This window comes from Rhinopithecus bieti, unplaced genomic scaffold (assembly GCF_001698545.2).
Source record: "Rhinopithecus bieti isolate Rb0 unplaced genomic scaffold, ASM169854v2 scaffold_8309, whole genome shotgun sequence".
Lineage (NCBI taxonomy): Eukaryota > Metazoa > Chordata > Mammalia > Primates > Cercopithecidae > Rhinopithecus > Rhinopithecus bieti.
In genome coordinates, this window is record NW_016805935.1 from 1051491 (window position 1) to 1063586 (window position 12096).

General features: G+C 40.8%; 1 protein-coding gene across 1 annotated transcript in view; it reads left to right on the top strand.

Moving 5' to 3' along the window:
• Positions 1-12096, top strand: part of NUP153 (nucleoporin 153) — a 92824-nt gene that overhangs the window by 7716 nt on the left and 73012 nt on the right. The window contains 1 exon segment of the mRNA XM_017874261.1: positions 9702-9924. Within this exon segment, the coding sequence (XP_017729750.1) occupies positions 9702-9924 (223 nt within the window).

Here is a 12096-nt window from a genome sequence, read left to right on the forward strand (position 1 = left end):
AGGAACTGAATTTAACATCCAAATCTAAGACATTATTGGTTGTATTTTGTAAGCCTATGCCATTCAGCAGCGAAGTTTACCCTATCCAGTCAGTCCTAGTCCTCTAGCCGTTTAAAATATTTTTCTAGCTAAAGAATTAAAAACCTAGTCCCTAGGAGAATAATATTCCAGAACCTTAAAACTGATGATGGACTGTATTTGATATTTATAGATCCAGTGAAATTATTTGAGAAAGGAGATTTTATAATCTAAATACTGCTATGGATAATGTGAAGAAAAGGGAGTTGAACAGACCTGAAGTCAAGAAAACTAATAGGAAGAAAAGAGCTTTGTATATGAAGAAGGAAGGATATATAGGAATGACAAGGAGTTGGCCATATTGAAAAGATACCTCTGGTTATTCATGTGAAAAGGTTTATAAGAATGTCCTTAATTACAAATGAGTTCTGACTTAGTGTTGTAGAGTAGCCTTCCCCCACCCCAGCTGCTTTTCGTTAATCCTTTTCTTTCTTTCTTTTCTTTTTTTTTTTTGAGATAGAGTCTCGCTCAGACGCCCAGGCTGGAGTGCAGTGATGTGATCTTGGCTCACTGCAATCTCTGCCTCCTGGGTTCAAGCAATTCTCCCTCCCTCAGTCTGTCAAGTAGCTGGGATTACAGGTGCCCGCCACCACGCCTGGCTAATTTTTGTATTTTTTAGTGGAGACAGGGTCTCGCCATGTTGGCCAGGCTTGTCTTGAACTCCTGACCTCAGGTGGTCTGTCCGCCTCAGCCTCCCAAAGTGCTGGGATTACAGGCATGAGCCACTGCGCCCAGCTCATTAATCCTTCAACTCAGGTTAAATACAATTTGAAAAGCTAATGTATTCATAGTTCCTTATACATTGAATGTTCTTGATGTGTATGTAGTATTGAATTCTAATCCCCAGATTGGATTTTTAGTTAGTCTAAATCTCAGTGGCATTTTTGACACGTTTTGCCAAATGAAGAATCATTCTTTCTTGGAGAGAGAATACCCAGTGGATTTAGCCAGTTCACATTCTAAAATTCAATCCTTTAATCCTTGAACTTAAGTTTATTATTTATGAAGTGTAGACTTTGCTTTAGGGCCACAGAGAGTATTTTTTAAGATTTTATTTTATTTTATTTTGAGACAGAGTCTTGCTCTGTAGCCCAGGCTGGAGTGCAGTGGCGTGATCTTGGCTCACTGTAACCTCTGTCTCCCAGGTTCAAGCGATTCTCCTGCCTCAGCCTCCCATGTAGCTGGGATTACAGGCGCACACCACCCACCCAGCTAATTTTTGTAGTTTTAGTAGAAATGGTATTTCACCATGTTGGTCAGGCTGGTCTCAAACTCCTGACTTCAAGTGATCTGCCCGCCTTGGCCTCCTAAAGTGCTGGGATTACAGATGTAAGCTACCGCACCTGGCCGTTTTTTAAGATTTATATGTTTATTTATTTTTTTTTTATTTTGAGACGGAGTCTCACTTTGTGGCCCAGGCTGAAGTGCAGTGGCACGATCTTGGCTCACTGCAACCTCCGCCTCCCGGGTTCACACCATTCTCCTGCCTCAGCCTCCCAAGTAGCTGGGACTACAGGTGCCTGCCACCACACCTGGCTAATTTTTTTTTTTGTATTTATAGTAGAGACGGAGTTTCACCATGTTAGCCAGGATGGTCTCGATCTCCTGACCTCGTGATCCACCGGCCTCGGCCTCCCAAAGTGCTGGGATTACAGGCGTAAGCCACCACGCCTGGCCTTTTTTTAAGATTTTAATGCCATTTTTTGTTGATTTTTCTAAGTCCTTCATTAATTTTGCTTCCTTAGCTACTGTTATGTTTCTCTTTCTTTAATTGACTTTGTGGTATTTATACTTCCAGAGGATGCTTCAGTTTCTCTTTGTTTTTTAGATAGCTTCACAAGTTGTGTTTTGGGGGAAAGGATATTAATGTGGCAACAGAAAAGATAATTGCCACATATAAAACTGTTATACCAAGTAAATGTATTTCTTACCTTTGAATTCTAGAATTGTTAGTGTTCTTTTAAGAAACTTACCTCAGAAAATGTACTTTTGACCGGGTGCAGTGGCTCACGCCTGTAATCCCAGCACTTTGGGAGGCTGAAGCGGGTGGATTGCCTGAGGTAAGGAGTTCGAGACCAGCCTGGCCAACATGGTGAAACTCTGTCTCTACTAAAAATACAAAAATTAGCCAAGCTTGGTGGCAGGCGCCTGTAATCCCAGCTACTCAGGAGGCTGAGGCAAGAGAATTGCATGAACCCGAGAGGCAGAGGTTAGAGTGAGCCAAGATGGCACCTTTTCTTTCCAGCCTGGGTGACAGAGCAAGACTCCATCTCAAAAAAAAAAGAAAAAAAACAGACCTTCAGTCCCAGGCTAGATTTGAACTCCTAGGCTTAAGTGATTCTCACACCTGAGCCTCCAAAGTAGCTTGCCCCAGAATAGTCACATATGGTAATAAGGTGTTGGTTGAGCAGTGCAGCTGTAGAGAAATTAAACCCATGCACCAGTGATTCTATTCACTGTGTCTACCTGGTGCCTGCTTCCACAGAACTGATGCTATAGTGGAGTCCATGGACAGACTGTAATCACCATCCTCTTTGACAAACTGCTCTCATGTAGGAATTACAGGGCACCACTGGTACATATAAGGGAGTGGCTGTCCCAAGATTTGGAAGGTCAGAGAAAGTTTTCTGCAGCAAAACTTACATCAAGCAGTTAGGCTTACTGCTGGAGCCTCTGAAAGAAGACAGGACATTGATGTGGTAGAGTGAGACTTGAGTGAGTACGTCTTACTGTGGACCTTTACTTGGCGTACTTCAGTTTCTCCCTTGGATTTTTTTGGTTTTACTATTTTGTTTTTAAATCTTAATTTTTTTTTTGTTTTGTTTTTGGTTTTTTTTTTTTGAGATGGAGTCTCTGTTGCCCAGGCTGGAGTGCAGTGGCACAATCTCAGCTCTCTGCAAGCTCCACCTCCTCGGTTCACGCCATTGTCCCGCCTCAGCCTCGCGAGTAGCTGGGACTACAGGCGCCCACCACCATGCCCAGATAATTTTTTATGTTTTTAGTAGAGATAGGGTTTCACTATGTTAGCCAGGATGGTCTCGATCTCCTGACCTCATGATCCGCCCACCTTGGCCTCCCAAAGTGCTGGGATTACAGGCGTGAGCCACCATGCCTGGACCCCTTTATCTCTTGATAGTTTCCTTTCCTATACTGTGCATAAGATTTCTTTTCCCAAGTAGTTTTTAAAACATTTCTAATGTCTGGTAGTTGGCTGTGTATCATAAACACAGATTCTGTGTAAATCTTTAACAGTGGAAATAAAATCAACCCGAAGGTAAGCTTTTATGTTAACCTCTCATTGATTTTTCAGAGTTGATATTTAAAAGATGTTTATAAATATGTGTTTGGTAGACAATAAGATAATCATTAAAATAGGGTGGTCTTTTAGGTAAGATTCTGTTGTAGTTAAGCTTATAATGGTGGTTATGTTTACCAAGGCCTTAATTAGAATAACAGGTCACTGAATTTTTGATGGTTTTAGTACAGTGGTTCTCAAACATTAATTTGCAGAAGAATCAACTGCAAGAGCTTATTAAAATAAATTTGCCTTTCTAACCAGCTCGTAGGCTACACCAATGCTGCTGATCTGAGAACTACACTTTGAAAACCACTGGTTTAGTCCTTTTATAAGTGACTAGATATATAAACTACAGAACTGAAGATTACACAGATTGTCACACATGAGTATGCACACAATTTAAAGGGAATTTTGCAAGATTTAAAGCTATTTTAAGTTTCATTAGATTTTGCATTTATTGATAAGGTTACCAGAAGCTTGAATTGCATGTTCCGAGGACACGCCTGTATTTGGGTCTTAGCACCTTTTTGTTTGTTCAGTCCATAAAACTTCTCTTTTTTTTTTTTTCCTTGAGACAGAGTCTCGCTTTGTTGCTCAGGCTGGAGTGCAGTGGCGTGAACTCGGCTCATTGCAACCTCTGCCTCCCGGGTTCAAGCGATTCTCCTGCCTCAGCCTTCTAAGTAGCTGGGTCTACAGGTGCCTGCCACCATGCCTGGTTAATGTTTTTTTGTATTTTTAGTAGAGACGGGGTTTCACTATGTTGGCCAGGCTGGTCTTGAACTTCTGGCCTCATGATTCTCCCACTTCAGCCTCCCAAAGTGCTGGGATTACAGTAGTGAGCCACTGTGGCCCCAGCCCCATCCTTTATTTCTCTTTTTTTCTTTTTTTTTTTGGTGAGATGGAGTCTCGCTCTGTCGCCCAGGCTGGAGTGCAATGGCATGATCTTGGCTTACTGCAATCTCCGCCTCCCAGGTTCAAGCGATTCTTCCCCCTCAGCCTCCCGAGTAGCTGGGATTACAGGCACCACCATCACGCCCAGCTAAATTTTGTATTTTTGTAGAGACAGGGTTTCACCATGTTGGCCAGGCTGGTCTTGAACTCTTGACCTCAGGTGATCCGCCCGCGTCGGCCTCCCAAAATGCTGGGATTATAGGTGTGAGCCACCGCGCGCAGCTCCTATCCTTTATTTCTTTTTCCCAACCTTCATCTCTGTAAAACAGTACATAAATGGACCAGAAAAGGGTCTTTATCCTGGTGAATATTTTAGAATCTATACTAACTCATGGAAGTAAAGGCAAACATTACTCTTCTCATTCAATCAATACTTATTGATCACATACCACATGTCAAGCATTAAATACACAGGATACAGCAGTGAACAAGTTCCTGCCCTCGTGGAGCTTATATTCTAAGGGAGACAAGCAAACAAGTAAACATAATATGTAACACGTAAACATGTAATATGGTGATTCAGTGCTATCAATAAAGTTGGTGGAATAGGATACCCAATTTTGAAAAAATACAGAAGAAAATTTCTAATAAAAAATAAGGCTGGGAAGCAAAATGAGATGAGTATCCCATTATATAAGCAAAGACCTGAAAAAGTAAAGAGGCCATGCAGATTTCTACTGGAGAAGTGTTAGGCCGGACGCGGTGGTCGCGCAATTTGGGAGTGCTGGGATTACGGGCTGGAGTGCAGTGGCACGATCTCAGCTCACTGCAACCTCTGCCTCCCGGGTTCAAGCGATTTTTCTGCCTCAGCCTTCCTAGTGGCTGGGATTACAGGAGTGTGCCACCACACCCGGCTAATTTTTGTATTTTTAGTAGAACTGGGGTTTCACCATGTTGGCCAGGCTGGTCTCAGCTCCTGACCTCAAGTGATCTGCCCGCCTCGGCCTCCCAAAGTGCTGGGATTACAGGCATGAGCCATTGTGCCTGGCCTCAAAGGAAATATCTTTAAAAAGGGTCTACTTAGAGATATGCTGGTGGTTAATGGAATAAATACAGGATAGCAGGATACCCAGAGACCAACAGCAGAACGCTGCTACCTTCTCTAGGACTGGAGGAATAAAGGGAAGAAATGCTGTAACTGGAGTGGAGGGGTGCTGGAATGGTAGTTTTGGAGATGGAACAAGATTTAAGCAGGGAGGAGCACAGAAGAAAGACCTCCTTTTACTCCCATTCTCTAATATCTAGTGTTGTCTAATATCTTTCATGGGGCAGTCTTACCAGAAACCAGTTGGTAGTGCAGTCCATAGAAACAGCCTATCAAGAATGGGCTGAGAAAAGGACAAGTGGATACTAGCACAGTGTCAAATCTGTGATTTTATAAGTATGCGTGTGTGTGTGTGTGTGTGTAGGAAAAAGCTAAATTTTAAGAAAAGTGAGTAGATTTAAAGAAAAACTTTAAATCCAAGTGAGTGGATTCAGAGGAAAACAGTACAGGTGAAAATCATGGCTAAAGTTTGGGAAACACTGGGAACACAGTTTTATGAACTCTGTGTATTTAGCACAGTCTAAAATGGTCTGTAAGATTTGTTTGATTCACTTTAGAATATTTTCATTATAATCTTAAATATTATCCGACTAGTGCTCCACATGTATATTTTTTCTAGATAACTGAAGATTAAGCCTTTCAAGAATGTACAATTTTATTCATCTGTTTTGGAGGGGCTTCTCTAAAATGTATCTTAATTTCCTGAAATGTATCTGATTTCCAATATTAGAATCACTTCAGAGGGCTTGATAAAACAGGTGGGACCTACCTCTGGAGTTTATCCTTTAGTAGGACTGGAGAAGGACCTGGGATGATGCTGATAATACTGCTAAAAAGGGATCACACTTTGAGGACTACTCAATTATATTAAGCTTAATTTAACTTTTTCTTAATGACTTAGGGTCATTTAACCTGCAAAGGTATATTTGGGTCTTGAAATGCAAGGATGTTGATTCTTTCATTCTGGTTCCAGGTCAGTTTTATTTTCCTTCCTTCTTCCCTTCCTCCCTCCTTTCTTTTTGTCTTTGTTTTTAGAGACAGGGTCTCTGTCACCCAGGCTGGAGTGCAGTGGTACAATCATAGCTCACTGCAACCTTGAATTCCTAGGCTCAAGTGATTCTCCTGTCTCAGCCTCCCAAGTAGCTAAGACTGCAGGCCTGTGCCACACTTCCAGCTAATATAATCTGCATCCCTTTTTACTCTTCATGCTGTCATTCTCTGTGCCACTAGTAATGTCTCTGTCTCGCTGTTCCCGTATTAAGCTTTTCTGGGCTGAGACTAGATAAGTTGGTTAAATTTTAGTATAGAAAATATGTCTGTAAGCAAAGTTCATGTATTTTAGTGAATGAGCTTTATTATATCCACTTTGAACAGTTTTGTCTTCTAATTATTTTTGAAGATACCTGATGCTGCCACATAAGGGATCTATGAGTGAGTGTGATGCCAATTTAAAGTTGTTCTATACTTGCCTTAGATGGATAGGGATCACAGGAATCTCTGATACTTTTAGTAGCTAAACACCGTACTGGAAGTCCACAAAAATTTTTTAAATCTGCCTTAAATTCTATAATTGCTATAGCTGGATGTGGTAGTTGGCCTGTAGTCCTAGCTACTTGGAGGGCTGAGACGAGAAGATTACTTGAGCCCAGGAGTTTGAGGCTGCAGTGGGCCATGATCACGTGCTATTGCACTCTTATCTGGTGTGACACAGGTCTCTGGAAAAAAAAAAAAATTCTTGCTGTAGTGCATTAGCTAGCCTGTCACCTATATCAAGTATGTCTTTGTTTTTAAGTCTTTTTTTTGTTTTTTTCTGAGCTGGAGTCTCGCTCTGTCGCCCAGGCTGGGGTGCAGTGGCCCGATCTTGGCTCACTGCAACCTCTACCTCCCAGGTTCAAGCAATTCTCCTGCCTCAGCCTCTCTGGTAACTGGGATTACAAGTACCTGGCACCACGCCCAGCTAACTTTTTGTATTTTTAGTAGAGATGGGATTTCACCATGTTGGTCAGGCTGGTCTCGAACTCCTGACTGCAAGTGATCCACCTGCCTCAGCCTCTCAAAGTGCTGAGATTATAGGCATGAGCCACCGCGCCCAGCGTTAAGTCTGTCTTTAACTGTATTATAGTTTGTAAACACTTTCAAGTCTTGAAGTATGGAAATGGGATAAATAACTGGTATTAGGTGTGTTTTTACAAATATTAAATATTGGATATAGGTATATAGTCTTTCTTTCCATAGTAACTAATACTGTAATATTAGCAAAGAAAAAGGGAACAGTGAATTTATGTTGTTCAGTAGTTAGTGTTCTAGAACTTGGCTTCATGTGTTTGATAGAGAGCTTACTTGTAGATCTGTTGAAAATTTGCACAATACATGGAAAAATAATTACATGCTTCTCAGTTGTTACCTATATACCTTTTCAAATAGTAAGGACATTACTATTCAAGTGCCTATATCAGAAGTATCTTCCATTTTTTTGTTAGCAGGATATTTTAAGGCCTCTGTCTTGAGTTTCCCTTCTAGGTAGATTTATATATTCTGCCTTGACTTTATTGTTTTCTGTACCTACTGAGTCATTTTTTTCCTTTCTTTGACTCTTTCTCTGACACCCTACTAAATCTGCTTTGTGAAAGAAATTGTTGCCTAAAATTGGTTACCTTACCGCAGTTTGTCTATTGCCAGCTTTTTTCCTTGTTAGTAAAAAAGTTTTCAGTATGTTTCTATTATACCTTGTAAATTGATACATGCCTTCACATTATTTCATTTGCTTTTCATTATAATTACTATAAATAATAGGAGGCAGAGGTATTCTTATTTTACCTAGAGTAAATCCAAGTACAGGGACGTCTTCAAAGGTCCTGGCAATCCCAAAGCCCATACTTTTACTCTATCTTAGATATACTGTGGTAGTTGTGTTTGTAATTTGGGCAAGTTATTTAACTTCATTATCTCTCTTTTATCCGTAAGGTGGGAATATTAGTTCATAAAGTTATGGTGAGGATTAAACTGAATAATATGTATAAATTGCTTAGAATAGTATCTGGTACATAGCCAAACTACAATAAAAATAATACTGATAGCTATTATACCACATTACTTTCCCTTCCTTCTTTTAAAAGTTACCATAATAGCTGGGCACGGGGGCTTATGCCTGTAATCCCAGCACTTTGGGAGGCGGAGGCGGGCAGATCACCTGAGGCCGGGAGTTCAAGACCAGCCTGACCAACATGGAGAAACCCCGTCTCTACCAAAAATCCAAAATTAGCTGGGTGTGGTGGCTCATGCCTGTAGTCCCAGGTACTCGGGAGGCTGAGGCAGGAAAATCACTTGAACTCAGGAGGCGGAGGTTGTGGTGAGCCGAGATCACGCCATTGCCCTCCAGCCTGGGCAATAAGAGCAAAACTCCGTCTCAACAACAACAACAAAAAAAAGTTACCATAATAAAATTAATCACTGAGATTTTCAGTCAACATTTGCTGTAGTGAAATTTCAGCATCAGAAAAGGTTGTTTCTTGAGTTTATTTTTGTTGGATTAATTTTTTTTTTTTTTGGAGATGGAGTTTTGCTCTTCTTGTCCCGGTTAGAGTGCCGTGGTGCAATCTGGGCTCCCTGTAACCTCTGTCTCCCAGGTTTAAGCGATTCTCCTGCCTCAGCCTCCTGAGTAGCTGGGATTATAGGCATGCGCTACCATGCCCAGCTAATTTTTTGTACTTTTAGTAGAGACGGAGTTTCTCCATATTGGTCAAGCTGGTCTCATACTCCCGACCTCAGGTGATCTGCCCACCTCAGCCCCGACAAAGTGCTAGGGTTACAGGCATGAGCCCCCTCACTTGGCCAGATTGTGTTAGTTCCTGTTTTTTTGGTTTTTTTTTTTTTTAACTCTTATATTTCTACTTGTCTGAATTTTATTTTCTTAAAGAATGTACAGTAAAATAATTGCTTGAGAAAGCTATTGAAAGTGTTGTTTGTGTTTGTTTTAACATACTGGGAAAAAATGGATGCCTTTTCTCTGGGATTAAAACATGTATTACATATTAGTAAATCTATGCTCGGTATTGCGTATTTGATGGCCTTTTGGGTTTTTTTTAAAGGATTAGAATAATACAGCCATTTGGGACAATTATTGGCTTGTGTATGCATATAGAAGAAAGAATTTCACATCTGTAGAATTTGTAAAAACCGTTATGTTAGCAGTAACTGTAGTAACTGAATTTTAGCAAACTTGTTGGACACCTTTGTGTTTTGCTTGGCCTGGCTTTCAGTAAGTAGTAGGTACTTACTTTAAAAAGATAAGTTTCTAAAACTGTCATAATACATTTTTTTCCCCAATAGGGCATTCTTAGCAGGGTTACAGAGTCTGTTAAGAATATTGTGCCAGGGTGGCTACAAAGATACTTCAACAAGAATGAAGATGTATGCAGCTGTTCAACAGACACAAGTGAGGTTCCACGCTGGCCGGAAAATAAAGAGGACCATCTGATATATGCCGATGAGGAGAGCTCTAATATTACTGATGGGAGAATCACACCTGAGCCAGCAGTCAGTAATACAGAAGGTAAGTAAAATGTGGATATTTTGTCATGAATGATAGGTTTTCATGCCCTAATTTTGAATATATTACCTATTTATGGTAAATCTAATCAGGCAGTACGTAAACCGTGTGGGAGGAGGATGATAATCAGGTTCAAATTGGGTATCTTTTTTTTTTTATCAGCGTTTTATTTATTTATTTATTTATTTATTTATTTATTTTTTGAGATGGAATCTTGCTCTGTTGCCCAGCCTGCTATCTTGGCTCACTGCAAACTCCGCCTCCTGGGTTCTTGCCATTCTCCTGCCTCAGCCTCCCAAGTAGCTGGAACTACAGGCGCCCGCCACTGCGCCTGGCTAATTTTTTATGTTTTTAGTAGAGATGGGATTTCATCATGTTAGCCAGGATGGTCTCAATCTTCTGACCTCGTGATCCGCCCACCTCAGCCTCCCAAAGTGCTGGGATTACAGGCTTGAGCGACTGCGCCTGGCCCTTTTGTTTTGTTTTGTTTTGTTTTGTTTTGAGACAGAGTCTCACTCTGTCACCAGGCTGGAGTGCAGTGGCGCTATCTTGGATCTTGGCTCACTGCAACCTCTGCCTGCCAGGTTCAAGTGATTCTTCTTCCTCAGCCTCCCAAGTAGCTGGGATTACAGGCGTGTGCCCCTGTACCTGGCCAATTTTTTTGTATTTTTAGTAGAGACGGGGTTTCACCGTGTTGACCAGGCTGGTCTCAAAGTCCTGACCTCGGATAATCCACCCGCCTCGGCCTCCCAAAGTGCTGGGATTACCAGCATGAGACACAGTGCAAAGCCAGTCCTATCCTTTAAAGCACAAGTTTTAGATTTTGATGAAGCCCAACTTATCTCTGTGTATGTTTCTTTCAGTATAAATATTTTTTCTTTCACTACATGTTTTGAAATACATAATTACAAACTTTTTGTAGTCCTGTGTTAAAGTCTCAAATAAATAATTGATTTGGATATATGCCCTGTTAATTTTGGTGTGCTTAGCAACATCTCCCTGCCTGATCTGTCCATAGTAAAAAATAGTGATAATGAAATGGCCCTGAAAGAATGGTTTTTATTTTAGAGAAATGGCAAATCTAATTTTTCTTAGTAATGTTCAACTAGATGTATTCTTTGAATGTCCACTTTTATTAGAGTAACTAACGTTTTAATATCTGTACTTTTCAAGATTGCTTTTAAATATATTACCAGCAGCCATCTTGAGGTTTTATCTGGCAGATCTCTAAGCTGACTGCCTCTGTGTTACTTTCTTTTCTGGCCGGTGAAAGGGACTCTGGCTTTTCTTTTTCTGTTTTTTTCCCCCTCTGTTTCCTGGTTATGAGATTTGTTTCCTTTTGGTTAGAGAGTTCTAGTATATCTACAGTGACTATCTTTTCTAAGATGGTTATAGAAACTATCTGTTCTATCCTAATGAGCATATTTGTAAGGATTAACTAACTTGAAGAATTTAGGGGTGAAAGACGTGGAGTTTCTCATTCTCCGTACAGTTTGTGTGTATTTGTATTTTCATGAAAGTAGCAGGTTGAATTTATGCCAAGGTCAACTCACACTTATTTTATTCATTATATTATTAAATGTATAAGGAAGATTTTCTGTTACATGTATATTATGCACACGTTTGTGCATAACTTCTAAACTTTATTATGGAAAATTTTTCAACCTAGAGAAATAAAGAGGATAGTACAATGACAACCCCCTCCCTGCTGACCCGCTGCCCTCAGCTCCCCATCACTGAGCTTCAACAATAGTCAAGTCATGGCTGATCTTGTTTACTCTTCCCACATCTATTTCCCTACCTTCCTATCCCCAGCTCACCTGATATATTTAGAAGCAAAATGTGGGCAGCAATTTGATACCTACTTCAAAAACTTAAAAAAAAATTTTTTATTTTCTTTTTTTGAGCGAAGGTCTCACTCTGTTACACAGGCTGAAGTGCAGTGGCACAATGTCAGCTCACTGCAACCTCCACCTCCTGGCTCAAGTGATCCTCCCCCCTCAGCCCCCCAAGTAGCTGGGACTACAGGTGTAGACCACCAGGCCGGGCTAATTTTTTTTTTTTTTTTTTTAGTAGAGATGGGGTTTCGCCATTTTGCCCAGACTGGACTCCTGAGCAGAAGCGATCTGCCTGCCTTGGCCTCCCAAAGTGCTTAGGATTACAGGTGTGAGCCAC